This window comes from Eretmochelys imbricata, chromosome 10 (assembly GCF_965152235.1).
Source record: "Eretmochelys imbricata isolate rEreImb1 chromosome 10, rEreImb1.hap1, whole genome shotgun sequence".
NCBI classification, from domain to species: domain Eukaryota; kingdom Metazoa; phylum Chordata; order Testudines; family Cheloniidae; genus Eretmochelys; species Eretmochelys imbricata.
In genome coordinates, this window is record NC_135581.1 from 10,375,622 (window position 1) to 10,394,470 (window position 18,849).

At 42.3% G+C, this 18,849-nt stretch overlaps 1 protein-coding gene across 1 annotated transcript in view; it reads right to left on the reverse strand.

Annotated features, from left to right (window-relative positions):
* The window catches only part of SDK1 (sidekick cell adhesion molecule 1), a 638,385-nt gene that overhangs the window by 94,590 nt on the left and 524,946 nt on the right, over nucleotides 1-18,849 (reverse strand). Inside the window, exons 23-25 of the mRNA XM_077828174.1 lie at nucleotides 10,679-10,788; nucleotides 7,612-7,762; nucleotides 5,214-5,451 (exon numbers count right to left, since the gene is read on the reverse strand). Coding sequence (XP_077684300.1) covers nucleotides 5,214-5,451; nucleotides 7,612-7,762; nucleotides 10,679-10,788 — 499 coding nt within the window. The remainder of the gene's footprint in view (nucleotides 1-5,213; nucleotides 5,452-7,611; nucleotides 7,763-10,678; nucleotides 10,789-18,849) is intronic.

Below are 18,849 nucleotides of genomic sequence, written 5' to 3' on the forward strand. Positions count from 1 at the left end.
TTATTTCCCTGTGTTGTAAGCCAGAGATCCTTATATGCTGGAAATTTATCTGAAGGTGCAAATCTGTTCCAACAAGAAGTTTTACATCTGCCCTGCTTCCTATGCTATCTGAAAGGAAAGTACAGCATCTTGTCTAGAATTGGCAACAATTCCAGCCTCTGGATTGAGCCCAGACCTCCCGATTTACTGAGGACTGCTCCAACCTGCAAGCCTTTCAATTAGGGTGTAGTGTACAAAATGACAATGTTGTAGATCTATCACTGAGGCGCTCAGCTTGGATCAGCAGGGTATAAAAGAAAGACATGTCTATTTCATTTAAATTATAAAATGTGATTATTGGGCCTTATGAAACTAGAAATACGACCGCAACTGAAATTACAGACTCCTCACTAACCTGAGAGCGGAGGGATTCTGCATCCTCTGACTATATTACCTCTCCAGGCATCACAGAAGAACCACACAACCACAAGTTTAACACCAGGCAGTTATGCAATTAAATTTGGAGGCTGCTTTTAAAGGTTCAATGAACAAGATTTTATTTCAGCTCTTTCATCTTTTTTTCTGTGCATTTCTAATGTCTGAAGGGCGTAATCCTTTTTTAAAGCATGATACACCTGTCAAGCTTCAGAGACCACTCATTTGCCAAGGAAGAGAATGTTACACAAGCACACGTGGAAAAGAAAGCTTGAATAAGGTTCTGAGTGCATCACCAAGGGAGCGCAGTGCCCCTGAAAAAGCTAGCACTCTCCTTGCAGTCCAAATGAAAGCAGAAGAAAAGCTGTTATGGAGGGCTCTCTCCTGAGGCTGTAAGCAGCAAGAACAGTATAATCAGTATGACACAAGAATTAATATATATTGGGGGGAAAATTCATCAACCCGCACCCCAGTGCACTGAAGGTTAACCTCATATACAGTCATTTCTGAAACAACTTTCCTGTTACCAATTACTTGGGACAAGAGAAACACAGCACCGTCACATGACAATGTAGCAGACTGAAATCAGATTTTTTCCCCCTCTCTATGCTGAAGTGTTTTTTATCTTCTTCTAGATTTATCCCCCACAAGGATATAATTATGTTAGAGGAAAACAGATTGCCAGGAGCCATGAATGTCTTTGGATCCCTGCCATAACTTTATCTGTAGATCTTCACAAAGAGCTACTCCCACATGAATTACTTTGGAGGGAGAGGGAAAGGAATCAGAGTAAGTGTAAAGGAAAGCAGCCCCTTTCTAGTCAGATTTATTCATATTTTATTTGCTTTGAATTTTCCTTTTTACAAGAGAAGATTTCTTTATTTTATGAAGAATCTTTTGCGTTTTGGTCAGCTGCCATAAGTTCTCCAGAGTTCACAGAAGGTTGAGGCTGAAGTTGTCCCCACAGTGTATGCATGCATCTTTAGGCTGTGTATATGATCACTTATTACTGCTAGGAGGAGTCTAAGTCTAACAATACAGGACATGGAGCTTTCTGAAGATTTGCTAGCCCAGACTCTTGATGGTCTCTCTCACCTCTCAGTAATGGACACGGCAAATATTTCCCCAAACTTTACCTTAGATTCGAATGTAAGCACAATACCTAAATGGCAGCTTTTTTTGTGTATCAGGTGCTTACCAAATCTTTAGTTTGTGTCTGTTCTGGCACTCCACTGCAATTCTTTTTTTGATGGTCATGTTTCTATTCCAAGGGGGAACCAGATTCAAGATGATCATTAGACAGGGAACGTGAATGTGTGTGTTTGTGTATTGTGTTTAGTGATAAGGTGGTTGAATTTATGGTTGTTTTTCATCGGGTGCCACAACCAGAATACAATGTTGAAAAAAAGACATGAAAAGTTGAAGCTAAATGTTGAGACAATCTACTGTTCTCCATAAGGTAGTTAGAAGTAATGCCAACTGCACAGGGTACTTTGTGTGATCAGACATGGGAAACTATAGAGAATCTACTGGTATTTTCCACTGGATGTTAGCAGAAGCTCATGGTTTTGCAGTTACGTTCAGCATCACCATAGCCTCATTCTGTCCATTGTACCTGGAGTGCCTCATTGTGGTGGGACCATACATCCCTGTCTTGACTCGAACAGTCTCATACTGAAAATGCAACAACGATTCATAATTCATCTCTTTATGTATGTCAGTGACAATCCTTACAAACTATTGGTCTCTATTTTGGATTTGACCAGGAAAATTCAACTGTCTTAGAAGACGCCACATGTGGAGTGGTCCACTGGTTCCTTGTATTAGCTCATTTAAGTTAACTGAATCATTGTCACATTTTGAAAGTAAAAATAAAGCTGATAATTTGTACATCTTATGTTAGTTAGAGGTGAGGGTTCAGACCTATGGCTATGGTAAAAATAACAGTGTTGCACCATAAAACCCTCTTTGTCTATAAAGCGAGTTAGGCATTATAGGCCAGATCCTCAGCCGGTGTAAACTGATATAGCTCCATCAGCTACAATGGAGCAGTGCTTCTTTACACCAGCTGAGGATTTGGCCCTATTTCTGCCATAAACCAATGCTTTATCTCAGAATCTTAATTGCTTCCTGAGGATCAATGTCTGAAACACTAAGAACTTGATCCTCCCACAGATACGTGACTGTGCTTATATAGCAGCTGATTTTGTAAGATGAGTGGCTATGCACAGCCACGTCATCAGGGAGCATTATGAGCCCACAAATACTAGGGCAGTGGATTGGCGCATTTGAGATGAATTATGTGAAAACATGAGGTTATGGATCAAGAAAGAAACATTCAAATCAAGGTTGTATGAACACTGTGAAGGTCTAGTTCGCATTTCTGTAGTTGAAATATGTAATCCTGAAAACCAATTCTCATCACAATGAGTGGAAACAGAGTTTGTAAATTGTCATTCTGTGATTATATTACACAGTGAAATTAACTGAATTATTTAAGTTCCCAGAGTATAAAAACATTTTGGATCAATAAAATCTGTCCTTTTTGAGGCCCAAATTCATCTCTCTCTCCTCTTCAACAACCTGTTTTTGTATCCAGGATGTGGATCTTCCTTTCACTTTGTTCATTCTTCCTGCTGTCTACTCTTAAGCCATCCCCCAACCAATCCCAGTATTGCTTCTCCATGCTCAGTCTGTTTGGTTGCCTCAAGCCTTCTTTATAATGAAATGCATTAAAAGACAGAGTAGCTGCAGTGACATGCAACTTATGGTTAGCACGTGTGCTCAGCTAACAGTGACATAATCACAAATCTTAGAAAAAACAGTCATTCAGATGCAATTTTTCTTTTTAATAAGGATTGTGGACTCATCCAGCTGCACTGACATATAGGATACCAAGAATGAGGTTAGTGCCTGAACTCACTTCTCAGGCTGCCACCCTGAGCTGTCGGTTAGAGCTCTGCACTGGCAGTTGAGAAATACAGGCTCCGGTCTTGGCTCTGCCACTGCGTGGCCTTGGATGAGTCAACTTTGGCCTGATTGTCAAGAGCGCTGAGCACCCACAATTCCAGTTAAAATCAGCCTAAGTCTCCCCATCTGTAATATAGGATATCAATTCTTACCCACCTTCTACCTACCTCACAGGAATGTTGGGAGAATTTTTGTAAGGCATTCTGAGCATATAGACCTCTGTATAAATGTTAAGTATTACTATTATGCTCACTCCCTGAAAGAAGTGGCTGACGGGACTTGCTTTGCCTTGAATCCTCCCTCTCCACGCCCCGGCTTTAGGGGTACCCTACTCACACTTTAGCCCAGCCATGCCCATGAATACAAGGCCTGTCAGGTTAATTTCAGCCTTGATGAAGTTTTTGTTTTCAACACAGCAGGTTGCTCCACCAACATTTGTTTTCTTGTGCCACTTCATCTGAAAAGATGCAGCCTAATGTATGATTCTTAACTGTGCACCAAGATGCTTTATTCTCGCAACAGATACAGACACCAAAGACAATACATGGAAAACAAACAAACAAACTAGTCCTTATGACCCAAACCAGTGTTCAGCATCATTTTGATTCCAGTTTTCTTTCTTTCTCCTCTAGAATTGCTTGCCAAATTAAATATTTTTTTAAAATTGGGAGAGAAAATGCTGAAATATACACATGGAACCTTTGATCTTTAATGGATGATCTGGACCACTATCATCCCTAGGTTTTATGAAATCACTTAATCTCAGTATCTGTTATTTTTCAGAGGAATTGTTTGAACAGCAATAGAGAAAAGAGGAAATGCAGTTATCTCCTTATAATGATACGGAGCTCTTCAAAACTATTTTATTTTGGGACATACTATCTCAAACTCCATTACAAACATGTCTTGTTTAAAATACCCCTAGCAATAACATTCCAGTTACTAGGAAAAACCCAACACTTTAAAAGGAAGGGGCTCAAAGAGTTTGTTTAACCTTTTACCTTCAGTTAGTTCAAAGGTTAGTTGTCTGAACCAGGAGACCAAATCATGCAAGGTGCTGAGCACCTGTTGCTTCCATTGGTAGCTTTGGCACATTGTCTTTATTTACATACAAGCAGATGTGCATATGCACACACAGCATGTACAGTATTAAGTTTCAAAGCACTCAAGTTTAAATGATGTTGAAGAAAAATAACAAACATGAGCATTGCTTAAATACAGGTCACATGCAAGAGTAATTCACTTTTATTATTGAGTATTTTATCCAAGTAGGATCACTCCATCTAATTATTCACCTGCAATATAAAATCAATTTACGTCATAGGCATGCATGCTGGGTCAGAGAAAGAAGCTTTGTCTGAAGTTCCTAGCTAACAGCTTTGCAAGATCTAGCTTCTGCTGTTGCTACAGTTACCAGTTATTTATTACTGCCTTGATATTATAGAGACTGCTTTCTTCTGGCAACTGGAAGTCTCTAAACTAGTTTAATATCTGCATACTCAGATCAGGTGGACAGAACAATTTCTATGCTCTCGTTAGCTTGCGCATAAGTGGGTTACATTTATGCAGATCTACGGGCACAATTTTGGAAGGTGGCACTGATAGCTCAGATCATTAGTTTCCTCTTTGGTTACTATCTACTTCGTTTAAAATCTTCCCCAACAAGCTGCCTGGCTAGCAAATGTGTCTTTTTTACCACCAATGAATCAGTAGAGTGCACTTTTAGGTTTAGTAGATCTGCAAGAAAGAGAGGTTGAGGGAAAGGGCTGAAGATACTGAAATACACTGAGCCCATTCTTCATAGAAGCACATATACTCCTGTTACTTACCAGACTCTCGTGTGCAACTTCTCACGACCTCACTCCATGGTCCTGCTCCAATGGCATTGAAGGCCTGAATCTGCAGTTCATATTCTACCCACTCCTCTAGATCCTCAATAGTATATTCCCTCTCTAGCCGGTCACCGATAACCTTCATGAGCACTGGAGACGGCAGATCCACACGCCACAATTTTATCCTGTAGCCCACCGACTCTGGGTTGCTATTATATTGAGCATCAGGGAGAGGCTGGCCATTAATAATAAGAGGAGCACAAAATTATTGCACAGAATGGGTGGACTATGCTTTTCAAATCATATGTCATTGCCTTTTGTACTCATATACTGAACAAATACTCCAAGAAGGTGAGAGAATTGTGAGAGGTTGAGGGCTTATTATACATTTTGTTTACCTTTGTTGACCATTTATAATATTTTTTTATTTTGTATGTAATATTTTTAATTTTTTTCCATGCCACCCTACCTAAATATTTTATAGCAAATAACACCTCTCTCTGCCCCTCCCATACCTACATACACCCCTCACTCCATATATGTGGAGGTAATACCAGTACGGTAAATTGCAGAACCATGGGATAAATTGTGGAAACTAGTGATCAATTGCACAGCCATGTGATAAATTTATTATGCACCTCAGACTGTTTTACTGGCCCTCTGCTTATTAATCCATCTAACTAGGATTTATTGTAACATTCCAACTCCCTGAGCAGCATCAGACTCTTAAAAGAAAAATTAACCTGCCCCAGAAATGTCATCACCTGCTCCACCCGAGTGTGGATTTTCCCCCTTAAAATTATATCTGTATGAGATCAAGTATGAGCAAGATTCAACACTGCTTCAGTAACAGGTTTTGTTCTACATTAACATTTCATAGCTTTAAAGTATTCTATCCTGTGGCCCAGTAGGACTAGAAATGTAAACTTCATTCAGTTGGAAAGAAGTTCCCAAAGGGTCACAAAACTCATTGTTGGCCTTGAAGGGCAGCGATATCATTCTTTAAAATGCTGACATTATGCTGTGTAGAAAAGTTAAACTGGGTCATTTTCAGATGTGTTTGTGGCTCCCTCTGACCTCTGCACTGTTGGTCTCATGGTAAATAAGACATCTAGCTGTACAGGTAGATGAACATAAAACAGTCCTAATGAAAGTTTTAACAAGCCCCTAAAATGCTCTCAAATGATCAGAGTACAGACCACAGATATGAAGGTTAATATGCTATTAAGGTGTGATTGCATAGGTTATGGAAGAGCATGTTACTCATATGTGAAGCCACAAGTGAGTTATGCAGCTCAATGACCAAATGAACTGTAATAGCTTTTCTATACATACTAATGTCCCATTTATAAGCCTGATGTCTCAGCCCTTCAAGGTCTAGACAAGTTCTGGGTGCCATTTGGAAGCTGGGATCTCGCCTTTCCAATGAAATACTGCTCCTATCTAGTCACATTTTGGAGTGGGGGAGGGGGAAGCTGCAGCAGAAGGAACTATTTTGGGGTCAGATTTATAATTTAGAAAGGTGACTATTTGAAGGGAGTTAGAATATTAGAGTAAATCCCAGTGAGATATTTTCATGGGCAACTGAGGCAGTCAAAGGTGCATGATAAATTAATTTGCAAATGGCTCTGCAATTAATCACCTGGTTCCACAATTTATCACATAGCTCTGCAATCGATCACCTGGATACAGTTTCCACGTAAATGATGTGTAGGTGTATATGGAAATACTCTGCTCTCAGTTACACTAGCATAAAACCAGAGTAACTCTCTAAATATAAAGGGTGTTACTCTAGATATATATCAGTGTAACGCAGAAGCAGCATTTAACTTATTACAATTTTAGTTCTTTAACAGTTTATCATTACAACATACTTCTGGGTTTTTTCCTATGGACAGCCCATTGCATCTTCCCGTCACTATCACGTGATCAACCTTTTTTTTTTAAAATGATCTTGGATGGCCCCCCCTCCCAACCTCGCTAACATCTCTTGGTATCAATATCTGCAAGATCACCATATTTTAGTGATCAGAACTCAGTGAAGAACTCTGAGGCAAGAAGCAGCAAATGAGCTCAAGTATTCATATTGCCTATATGTGCTGACTGAAGCTGAGGAAATGGAGAGCCTCTAAAGCTAAGGCACTCACATCTCTGGCCTTTTACTCAAGGCATATATTTGCCTTGTAAGCAAAGGAAGTGGGGAATTGAGCTGATTAGTAAAGCACTTAGATAAATCTCAGATTTCAGACAATTTGGGAAAGGGAATATTTTTGCTGTTGCTCTTTGGGTCAAATGAATGAAAAAGTAATTCATGAACTTTGGACACATTCTCTGAGGAAACTGACACTTCAAATGTCAGCATCTCCCCCAGACTCTCCAATTTACATTTACTCACCATCCATCGGATCCACAAGCTAGTCTCACTGGCAGTGCGTACAGTAACACTTCCTGGTGCAACATCTGGTGGTGCCTGCAGTGTCTGGATGACACGAGATGGTTGGCTGAGTGGGCTTTGGCCGACAATATTCACCTGTCTCATCCGGAATCTAAAGCATAAAGAAAGCACAGTGCAAACATGTTCCAAAGCAAAGCTAACCTGAAAACTGAACAAATGCTATTTCTTGCCCGGAACTACACCAATATGAAAGAAAACCAGGCTGTCATCAATTTGAGACATAAATGCCATTGGTCATGAATACCCATTAAATTCATCGCCCTGTCCACTACTGCAACAATGGCAAGATCCTCAAAATTAGACTAATTTAGTGTCTATTAGAAACAGACGGGCAATATAAGGAGATTATGTTAGTTATACCAAATCTGAGGAGATTATGCCAGCATTAACTGATTTTCCATTGAGATGCCTCCATGTTACATTCAGAAAGGGTGTTACAAATATCGGTATCTGGATATCATAGTGTCCTTGCAAATATCAGAAATGCATCAGTTACATTTCCCTTCAATCGTCAATTCAATGAGGGCTGATATATCTCTGTGGACTGCCTTGTCTCCTTTCCTGCACAAGAATGATTAAGTTATTTAATATGGATACACAGCTTAAAAGCCATCCTGTTTGCTCCAAATGATCTCTTCTACAGCAGGAGTCCTTATAGAGGCATGAAAACCTTTTACAACTTCATAAGGACTCACAAAAAAGTTAAGACTTGCTGTAGGCATCAGATACCCACAGGTGACAAACACAGGAGGGTCTTGCAGTTCCAATTATTTGAGGCTAGCATGTAGTTGCTCAATTTGTTTATACTGAACCGTGGAAATCTGGCTCTAATGATTGGACTTGGATAAGGGCTGAGCTAGACTATGAAGCACCATTTATCTATCTGCTTTGATCATTTTAGGAAGTGCATTAAAAGCAATACATCAAACAAACATCATCCCTAATTTCACACTCAAACACTGGCAAAGAGTGTAGAAAAGAAGCTCAATTGACAAAGACTGTCTAACTGATAATTAGGGCCCATGATTTATCCCTTCAGCATGCTGTAACTAGAGCTGGCAGGATGACCACTCTGTTTTTCAGCAATTTTTGAGGTTTTGAAATTTGCAATTTTTTTCATGAAAACAGAATTGTGTTGAAATGTCAGAGAGAGAGAGAGAGCGCAAGCGAGCGAGCATGTAGGTAGCCTGGTAGTAGGGCACTGGCCAAGGATGTGGGAGACCCAGATTTGAATCCCTACTCTGTCTTATTCAAAACAGAGTTTTTCATCCAGACCACTCTGCTTCAGGCAGGGCTGGGACTTAAATCTGAGTTTCCACATCCAGGCCAGTACCCTAACCACCAGGCTAAGGAGTACAAGAGGGTCCCCCCCACCCAGCTCTAGTACTAACATTCTGGCTCTCCTGACAGCACAGTACCATTGATAACCTCAAGGATCTGGTGACAGCTGGGAAATTCATCTCTTTCAATGATCCTATGAACAGAGCTGAGTGAATATTTACTTTGCAGGCAATCTGGGGGAAAAATGGTTTGGGGCCAAACTGAAAATGATGGTTTTTGAAATTTTTCGGCAAATTGAAAAGATTGAATTGAACCTCCATGAAACATTTTGGCAATGTTGAAATGTCTTAAACCTGAACATTTCTGTTTCCTTTCCTTTTATCAAAATTCCTGAAAAGTGAAAGGAGGACTAGATTCACAGAGGAGGAGGTGGTGGTATGCTGCATCCCTTATTAACTTTAGCCTTCAGCTGGGATGGGGGAGACCTGGGCTGTTTCCCCTCTACCTAACATAGGAACAGGAACGTAATGTGGATCTCCCCCATTACCAGAGAGGGGTCTAGCCACTGGGCTAGGGGATATTCTGGTATGAGGCTCTCTCAGTCTCTCCTTTTGAAGCTGCCCTTTTTATATAAACAATTAAAGAGTCACTGGAGCAGGGATTTGAACTTGTGCCTCCCACATCCTACATGAGTGCCTTAACTACCAGGCCATGGAATCCTTCCCATTCTCTTTCTTTGGCCCAGTGACTATCCATTGTCATCATGAAAGACTACAAAGACATCCTGATAATACACTTTTTTCTAAAATTGCCTTGTTAGAAATCTCCCACATCTGGAAATAGCTTTTAGAAATTCTTGGCAGGTCCGTATGTATCAGATAAAACTGATTGACAATAAACTCTACTGGGAGGAAGAGTCCAATATGCTCTGGTGGTTTTTACTAAAATCAAGAAAATTAGTGCACAGGCACTGAACTAATTACAAATGATAAGATCTTCACCTTGTTTGTATCTTATTGCTTAGCAATTCACATTATTATGTGATCCAGGTAACAGGCCTTTCAGTGGTGTGAAAGTGGACAGTGTCTATACCAAACTGCTTTGCCCTAGCTGCCAGAAGTCCCTGATTACTAAGTCTTTTATTAGTACACTATTTAATGTAGGCATTTTCCATTAGGATTGGGCATCCCCATTCTCAGACCTTGTCTATGCTAGAAAACCGCATCAGTTTAATTACATTGGATGCACTAAAATCGGTTTAAACTTTACATATATTGATTTATCATAATTTGATGAATTCCTGTAAGCAAAGTTTTAAGCCAGTTTAAATTACCAAACTAAGATAAATCAATAGAAGCATCTTTAACCTGATGTAAGTGTGTAGGTAGGAGATTGTGACAGTTTAACTAGACTGATTTGTAATCAATCAGCTTTAGTTAAACTGGTGCATCCTTTCTGTATAGACAAGGCCTCAGACTCATGATCTAAGAAGTTACTCAGTAGCCCCATTTAGTTGGTTTATTCCCCTTTGCATCACGATTAGTTATTTTAGTATGCGTACGTCAAAATTTAAATGCGCTAAACAGGTTGTAACTGTTATGGGGTGTGAACTTTTGCCTTTCATTCATATTGCAAACTACAGTCAGCTGCTTATGAATGGAAAAGCTCCTCCATGCTACAGTTTTCTAGGTTGTTAATACTGCATTTAATTACCAGCTGTCCTCACCTGTAATGAGTGTATGGAATGAGGTTTGGTATCTCCAGCATCTGGGCATCAGGTTCATTCTCCACCTCATATAGACTCACCCACTCCTCCTCCTCTCCTAGAACACCAACCTATAGTTGAGAAGTGGAGGAACAAATGTTAACCAGACAACACAATGTCCACACTGGCAACGTTTAATTGCTGCAGTGGAAGGGTGGATACCTTTAAATCAAGAGTTTCAGAGTAGCAGCTGTGTTAGTCTGTATCCGCAAAAAGAAAAGGAGTACTTGTGGCACCCTAGAGACTAACAAATTTATTTGAACATAAGCTTTCGTCCTTTTCTTTTTAAATCAAGAGTAAATAGCTAACGTTTATTTTATGTGCTGTGGCATTCAGCAATGGTAAATATGAAACAGTGGCACTTCCAGCATTCCTTATCACTGCTGGGATTTCACTTTTGATTCACTGGTGAGACCTATTGCAAAGACACATCCTAACAACCCAGAGTAAAGAGGGCTAAAGCGATGTGTGATTCGTGTGCATGTTAGTATCTAGAAGGCAAAAGCGTTCGCTAGTGTTATAACAAAAATGAAGAGTTGGCTTCATCAGAATAAGTTCAGTAACTGATGCAGATTAACTAGGTCCGAGTGGAGGCAAAGCAAGGGCCCCTCAGTAATGAAGTCAGAGAACAAAAGAAGATGAAGAACAAAGGAGCTTTGTGCTGTGCTGAGACCACGCTCCTCTATATGCAGCGCTCTGTATTAATTAACCACTGTCTGTGGCCAAGAGCCAGCTCAGCACAGCCCCTCAGCTAGTGTTCATGGGAATTTAAAGTATTTCGTTCCACATGCCATCTCCAGGGAAAAACTGAAGTAGGAACAATCAGGACTTAAAAGAGAGACACCAGTGGATAAGAGGGGAGCCAGGGTCTGGCACTAGGTCTCAGAAGCTGGCAGCAACAGTACACTGAAGACTGGGTCAGGCCTAATAGAGCGACAGCAAGAATCTTGGGAGGGAGCTGGAAAAGAGAGTGAGGAGGATTAGTTATTAGCTTGGTGATTCAGGAGTGCCTCAGAGAGGTGCAGCAGAGAGCCCTCTAATATAATCTTACACCCGCTATCACCATACAGGAATTCTGCATTCCGCTTACCCTTCTGTGACTCTTTAAATGAGGGAAATGAGTATTCTTGTTGTTTACTCTTTATGGCAACAGATTCTGGACAGCTACTGTGTACTCGTGTACATTGTCTATCAAGATACTTACATGGCCCCATCACTGTAGTGTGTAGCACTGCTAACTATTTAAAATAGAAATAAATCTCTACCTCATTCTCTCTTTCTTCCTATAGGAGAAGTATCTTGATTAATGTATAAGTTTCTTGTTTGTTTGGGTATGAGTTGGTGTGTTGTGTGTCTATGAGCTTGTGAATGGAGAAATTGAGGGAAAGTTAAACTGAAGAAATTAGTTTAGCACTTGATTCAGAAAGTGTTTGGTTTTGTGATCATTCTGGTGGACAACAGCTTTCAAGGAGAGTCATGGTCGTGGAGGGAGAGGAGGTCTCTCAGATACCTAGGGCCAGTCCCAAGGAGATCATTGGTAACTTCACAGAAAAGAACTAGAAACTTCTTACAGAAAAAATAAAGTCTGGGAAATTTTGAACGCTCTGTGCAAAGATTCCAATTCTTTATATTACAGAGATTTTTGCACAGTACCAGGGCACAGAAGCATAGAGAAGGCATCACAAATCATATCTCCACTCTGAAATTGAACAGCCCCAGACTGAGCCCAAGGAATAAATATCTGATAAAAAGAAAAGTTTTCTTTAACAACTCCAAATGGGGAGGGTGGTGAATTTTTAAGGCAGAAGCAGAGAATACTTTCTAAAATGAGTTTTTGATTAATTTTGTCAGAAACCTTTGGAAAATGGTTATTTTTGAAAGGCTCCTGGCTCTTAATGGTATCACCTCAAAGTGCCGCAGTAAGTATGCGGTAACAATCCACAATGTTTCAAAGACAGCAAAATTTCTTTTTCTGTCTCCTGCAGTGATTTAGAGTCTTCTTTTTAAAACTTAAGAACAATAATAGCCCTTTTGGAATATTTATTGCACAGCAAAACACACCACAGGTTCCAATCCATATGCAGCAGCAGGCAGGTCATTAATACACATTAAGGACCACATGGCTCAACCACTAAGGCCCATGAGACTTTGTAAACAATTGACACTGAATCAAGCTTGAGAGGTGTCCAATTCCCTGCCTGTATTGCAGGTATGCATTTACCAGCTGCCTGTGAAGCTGGAGACATTAAGGATCTTTCACTGATTGGATAACAGTGAAGGTTCTGTGTGTTCAAGATCTTGGCGAGACTCAGAAAGGATGTCCCAAGTGAGACCCCATATCAGAACAAAGCTTTCTGTATCAGATAAGGATGATTGGTGCAGTCTCTGAGAAAAGGCAGATCCAGGACCAGTCTGGCACATTGGAAGTTTCCTCACTCTAAAGCCAGCTGGGTAACAGGTGGCATATTACCTGCTTCAGGGCCTTGGAGGCTATGGGCAGAATGGCTTTACAGACAGTAATTATTAACCTTGCTTAGACCTGTACACTGGTGAAAGATAAAAACAGGGAGGGGGATGAAAAGAGGAGGAGTAGAAGCAAACAACTGCAGGAGATGCTCAGGTCTCTCAGCAGAACTTTGAAGAAAAATGGAATACAGACTCAGAGAACTCCTTTTGTGGAAACCCAGCAACATCCCACCCATCTTCCAGTATTCTGGTACCAGCAGCAGGGCAACTTCCACATACAGGGCCTCATCCTACCTCCACTGAAGTCAACAGTAGGACTCTGAGTGCACTTCCCCTGTATAAGAGCCGAATGAAGACAACTGGAGGGTGCTGTGGATGACCGGACAGACATAAATACTGCTATAGGCCACTGTTAATTAGGTAAAAAATTATGAATTTAGCAGTATTGTTAGGAATCATGCTTACAGCAGAATGTGTAAAGGTGGATTTTTGTGTTTAAGTATTTTGATGTCTCTAACAGCGTCCTAGGTTCCACATACAGAAATGCAGAACTTTTTTGGTTACTCATCCTGATACATGGTTCTAGGACCTACCCTGCACAAAGTTAGAGTGATTTAGCAAAAATGACTGCGATGTCAGTTCAGAAGTGTCCTATCAGCTTCAAACAAAGGAGTATAAAAGGAGCTTCCTCAGGTAGAGAGAACTAAGGGCAGGGACAGAGGGGTCCTTCAGGGAAAACAATTCTTTAGGAACAGGAGGAAGTTTAGGTTAAGGCTTATATTTTGTTGTTGTTGTTGTTTCAGATAACAATAAAAGCAACTCTAGGAAAGGATTAAGTCTAGAAAAGACCCACACAGATACATGCATGTACTGCGTTAGGAGCAGGACTGGAATGCCGCCTGCTTATAATGCCCCTTGCAGACCTTTCGGTTGCTATCTGAATGTAAACACTTCAATTCAGGGGACTATCTTGTAGTTTGCCTCTGAACACAATGGGTCTGCAATCCTGACTGGGTCTTGCTGTGCTACAGCATTACAAATATAATAATGCCCATCAACTCATTCCTTTTAAGACACTAAACATCAGCCATCACATAATGATAAGCCATCCGTTCCTTTGCCAAGGGAATTATCACTGAGAGGGTAATGAATTGGGAGTGCTTTGTCGCAGGTGAGCCTTGAGTGGGCCTGACTGTTATAAAAAGCCAGTCAGCTGAGCTGCAAACAGCAGAGGAGGCTAACAGAAGGAGTTTGCCTGGGAGTTCGCCTGGGGAGAGCCCACTGAGGCTTTCATCTTGCAGGCTTCTCTGAGTAATTACTACAGCACCTGAGGAAGCTCTTAGAAGGAAGGTAATATGGATGGTGAGCATTCAGCTGTTGTTACCTGCACAGGATGTACCATGTTTGTCTTTCTTCCACAGGACAGAAGCGACTTTGTCTGTATAAAGTGCAACCTGGTTTCCATAATGGAAGAGAAGGTTCAAGGTCTGGAGAAACAAGCATTGACCCCGCGTTGCATAAGAGAAATTGAAGATTTCCTGGACAGACATCAGGATATGCTGCTAAGGACACAACATTCCGAAGATTCAGAGCAGGCTGCGCAGTGGGGACAGAAGGACGTGAAGAAATTTGGCAGCATGTGACTTCCAGAAGAAGAAAGGGGAGTGTCCATGTACCAGCAATGCAGATACAGGTAAGCAACTGTTTTCATGTTCTCTCCACAGGTACTAATGCGGCATGTGGACTAGATGATACATCTGAGGGAAGGGAGCAGAAGGAGACTCCGCCGATTGGAAGGCATGATAGTCCTAGGGATAGGGGTTCCACGACCACCACTCCCAAGAGAAGGAGGCGGGTGGTGGTGTTGGGGACTCGCTCCTCAGGGGGACGGAGTCATCTATCTGCCGCCCTGACCGGGAAAACCAAGAAGTCTTCTGCTTGCCAGGAGCTAGGATTCACGATGTGACAGAGAGACTGCCGAGACTCATCAAGCACTAGGATCGCTACCCCTTCCTACTTCTCCACGTGGGCACCAATGATACTGCCAAGAATGACCTTGAGCGGATCACTGCAGACTACGTGGCTCTGGGAAGAAGGATAAAGGAGTTTGAGGCGCAAGCATTGTTCTCGTCCATCCTCCCTGTGGAAGGAAAAGGCCAGGGTAGAGACGGACGAATTGTGGAAGTCAACGAATGGCTACGCAGGTGGTGTCGGAGAGAAGGCTTTGGATTCTTTGACCATGGGATGGTGTTCCAAGAAGGAGGAGTGCTAGGCAGAGATGGGCTCCACCTAACGAATAGAGGGAAGAGCATCTTCGCAAGCAGGCTGGCTAACGTAGTGAGGAGGGCTTTAAACTAGGTTCACCGGGGGAAGGAGACCAAAGCCCTGAGGTAAGTGGGGAAGTGGGATACCGGGAGGAAGCACAAGCAGGAGAGCGCAAGAGGGGAGGGCTCCTGCCTCATACTGAGAAAGCGAGACAATCAGCGAGTTATCTTAAATGCCTATGCACAAATGCAAGAAGCCTGGGAAACAAGGAGGGAGAACTGGAAGTCCTGGCACAGTCAAGGAATTATAATGTGATTGGAATAACAGAGACTTGGTGGGATAACTCACATGACTGGAGTACTGTCATGGATGGATATAAACTGTTCAGGAAGGACAGGCAGGGCAGAAAAGGTGGGGGAGTTGCATTGTATGTCAGAGAGCACTATGACTGCTCAGAGCTCTGGTATGAAACTGCAGAAAAACCTGAGAGTCTCTGGGTTAAGTTTAGAAGTGTGAGCAACAAGGGTGATGTCATGGTGGGAGTCTGCTATAGACCACCAGACCAAGGGGATGAGGTGGACAAGGCTTTCTTCCGGCAACTAATGGAAGTTACTAGATTGCAGGCCCTGGTTCTCATGGGAGACTTCAATCACCCTGATATCTGCTGGGAGAGCAATACAGTGGTACACAGACAATCCAAGAAGTTTTTGGAAAGTGTAGGGGACAATTTCCTGGTGCAAGTGCTGGAGGAACCAACTAGGGGCAGAACTCTTCTTGACCTGCTGCTCACAAACAGGGAAGAATTCGTAGGGGAAGCAAAAGTGGATGGGAACCAGGGAGGCAGTGACCATGAGATGGTCGAGTTCAGGATCCTGACACAAGGAAGAAAGGAGAGCAGCAGAATACGGACCCTGGACTTTAGAAAAGCAGACTTTGACTCCCTCAGGGAACTGATGGGCAGGATGATCCCCTGGGAGAATAACATGAGAGGGAACGGAGTCCAGGAGAGCTGGCTGTATTTTAAAGAATCCTTATTGAGGTTACAGGAACAAACCATCCCGATGTGTAGAAAGAATAGTAAATATGGTAGGCGACCAGCTTGGCCTAAGAGTTAAATCCTTGCTGATCTTAAACACAAAAAAGAAGCTTACAAGAAGTGGAAGATTGGACAAATGACAAGGAAGAGTATAAAAATATTGCTCAGGCATGCAGGAGTGAAATCAGGAAGGCCAAATCACACTTGGAGTTACAGCTAGCAAGAGATGTTAAGAGTATGTTAGCAACAAGAAGAAAATCAAGGGAAGTGTGGGCCCCTTACTGAATGAGGGAGGCAACCTAGTGACAGAGGATGTGGAAAAAGCTAATGTACTCAATGCTTTTTTTGCCTCTGTCTTCATGAACAAGGTCAGCTCCCAGACTACTGCACTGGGCAGCACAGCATGGGAAGGAGGTGACCAGCCCTATGTGGAGAAAGAAGTGGTTCCGGAATATTTAGAAAAGCTGGACGAGCACAAGTCCATGGGGCCGGACGCACAGCATCCGAGAGTGCTAAAGATGTTGGCGGATGTGATTGCAGAGCCATTGGCCATTATCTTTGAAAACTCATGGCAATCGGGGGAGGTCCCAGACAACTGGAAAAAGGCTAATGTAGTGCCCATCTTTAAAAAAGGGAAGGAGGAGGATCCTGGGAACTACAGGCCAGTCAGCCTCACCTCAGTCCCTGGAAAAATCATGGAGCAGGTCCTCAAGGAATCAATTCTGAAGCACTTACATGAGAGGAAAGTGATCAGGAACAGTCAGCATGGATTCACCAAGGGCAGGTCATGCCTGACTAATCTAATTGCCTTCTAGGATGAGATAACTGGTTCTGTGGATGAGGGGAAAGCAGTGGACATGTTATTCCTTGACTTTAGCAAAGCTTTTGATACGGTCTCCCACAGTATTCTTGCCAGCAAGTTAAAGAAGTATGCTCTGCATGAATGGACTATAAGGTGGATAGAAAGCTGGCTACATCGTCGTGCTCAACAGGTAGTGATCAGTGGCTCCATGTCTAGTTGGCAGCCGGTATCAAGCTGAGTGCCCCAGGGGTCGGTCTTGGGGCTGCTTTTGTTCAATATCTTCATTAATGATCTGGAGGATGGCGGGGACTGCACCCTCAGCAAGTTTGCAGATGACACTAAACTGGGAGGAGTGGTAGATACGCTGGAGGGTAGGGATAGGATACAGAGGGCCCTAGACAAATTAGAGGATTGGGCCAAAAGAAACCTGATGAGGTTCAACAAGGACAAGTGCAGAGTCCTGCACTTAGTAAGGAAGAATCCAATGCACCGCTACAGACTAGGGATCGAATGGCTAGGCAGCAGTTCTGCAGAAAAGGACCTAGGGGTTACAGTGGATGAGAAGCTGGATATGAGTCAACAGTGTACCCTTGTTGCCAAGAAGGCTAATGGCATTTTGGGATGTATAAGTAGGGGCATTGCCAGCAGATCGAGGGATGTGATCATTCCCCTCTATTTGACATTGGCGAGGCCTCATCTGGAGTACTGTGTCCAGATTTGGGCCCCACACTACAAGAAGGATGTGGAAAAATTGGAAAGCGTCCAGCGGAGGGCAATAAAAATGATTAGGGGACTGGAACACATGACTTATGAGGAGAGGCTGAGGGAACTGGGATTGTTTAGTTGCAGAAGAGAATAATGAGGGGGGATTTGATAACTGCTTTCAGCTACCTGAAAGGGGGTTCCAAAGAGGATGGATCTAGACTGTTCTCAGTGATAGTTGATGACAGAACAAGGAGTAATGGTCTCAAGTTGCAGTGGGGGAGGTTTAGGTTGGGTATTAGGAAAAACTTTTTCACTAGGAGGTTGGTGAAGCACTGGAATGCGTTACCTAGGGAGGTGGTGGAATCTCCTTCCTTTGAGGTTTTTAAGGTCAGGCTCGACAAAGCCCTGGCTGGGATGATTTAGTTGGGCATTGGTCCTGCTTTGAGCAGGGGTTTGGACTAGGTGACCTCCTGAGGTCCCTTCCAACCCTGATATTCTATGATTCTATGGTTCTATGCTTTTAGAAATCAGACAATATAGAACAGTACCAGATTTATAATTCCAACGAATTATCAGTAAATATTGGAGTGAAAAATCAGAGGTGTTCGCCTCTTCACTTTTACAAGAAATGCTAATACAAAGAGTGGATATGGTTCCAAACCTGAGAATGGTTATCAAGTACCAACTGCTGTAAATGGAACATGTTTCCATGGGGATATCTACACTGAAATTAAAAACCCACGGCTGGCCTGTACCAGCTGAATTGTGCTTGTGGGGCTCAGGCTAAGGGGCTGTTTAATTGCTGTGTAGACATTCAGGCTCGGACCCTGCGAGGTAGGAGAGTCCCAGAGCTCAGGC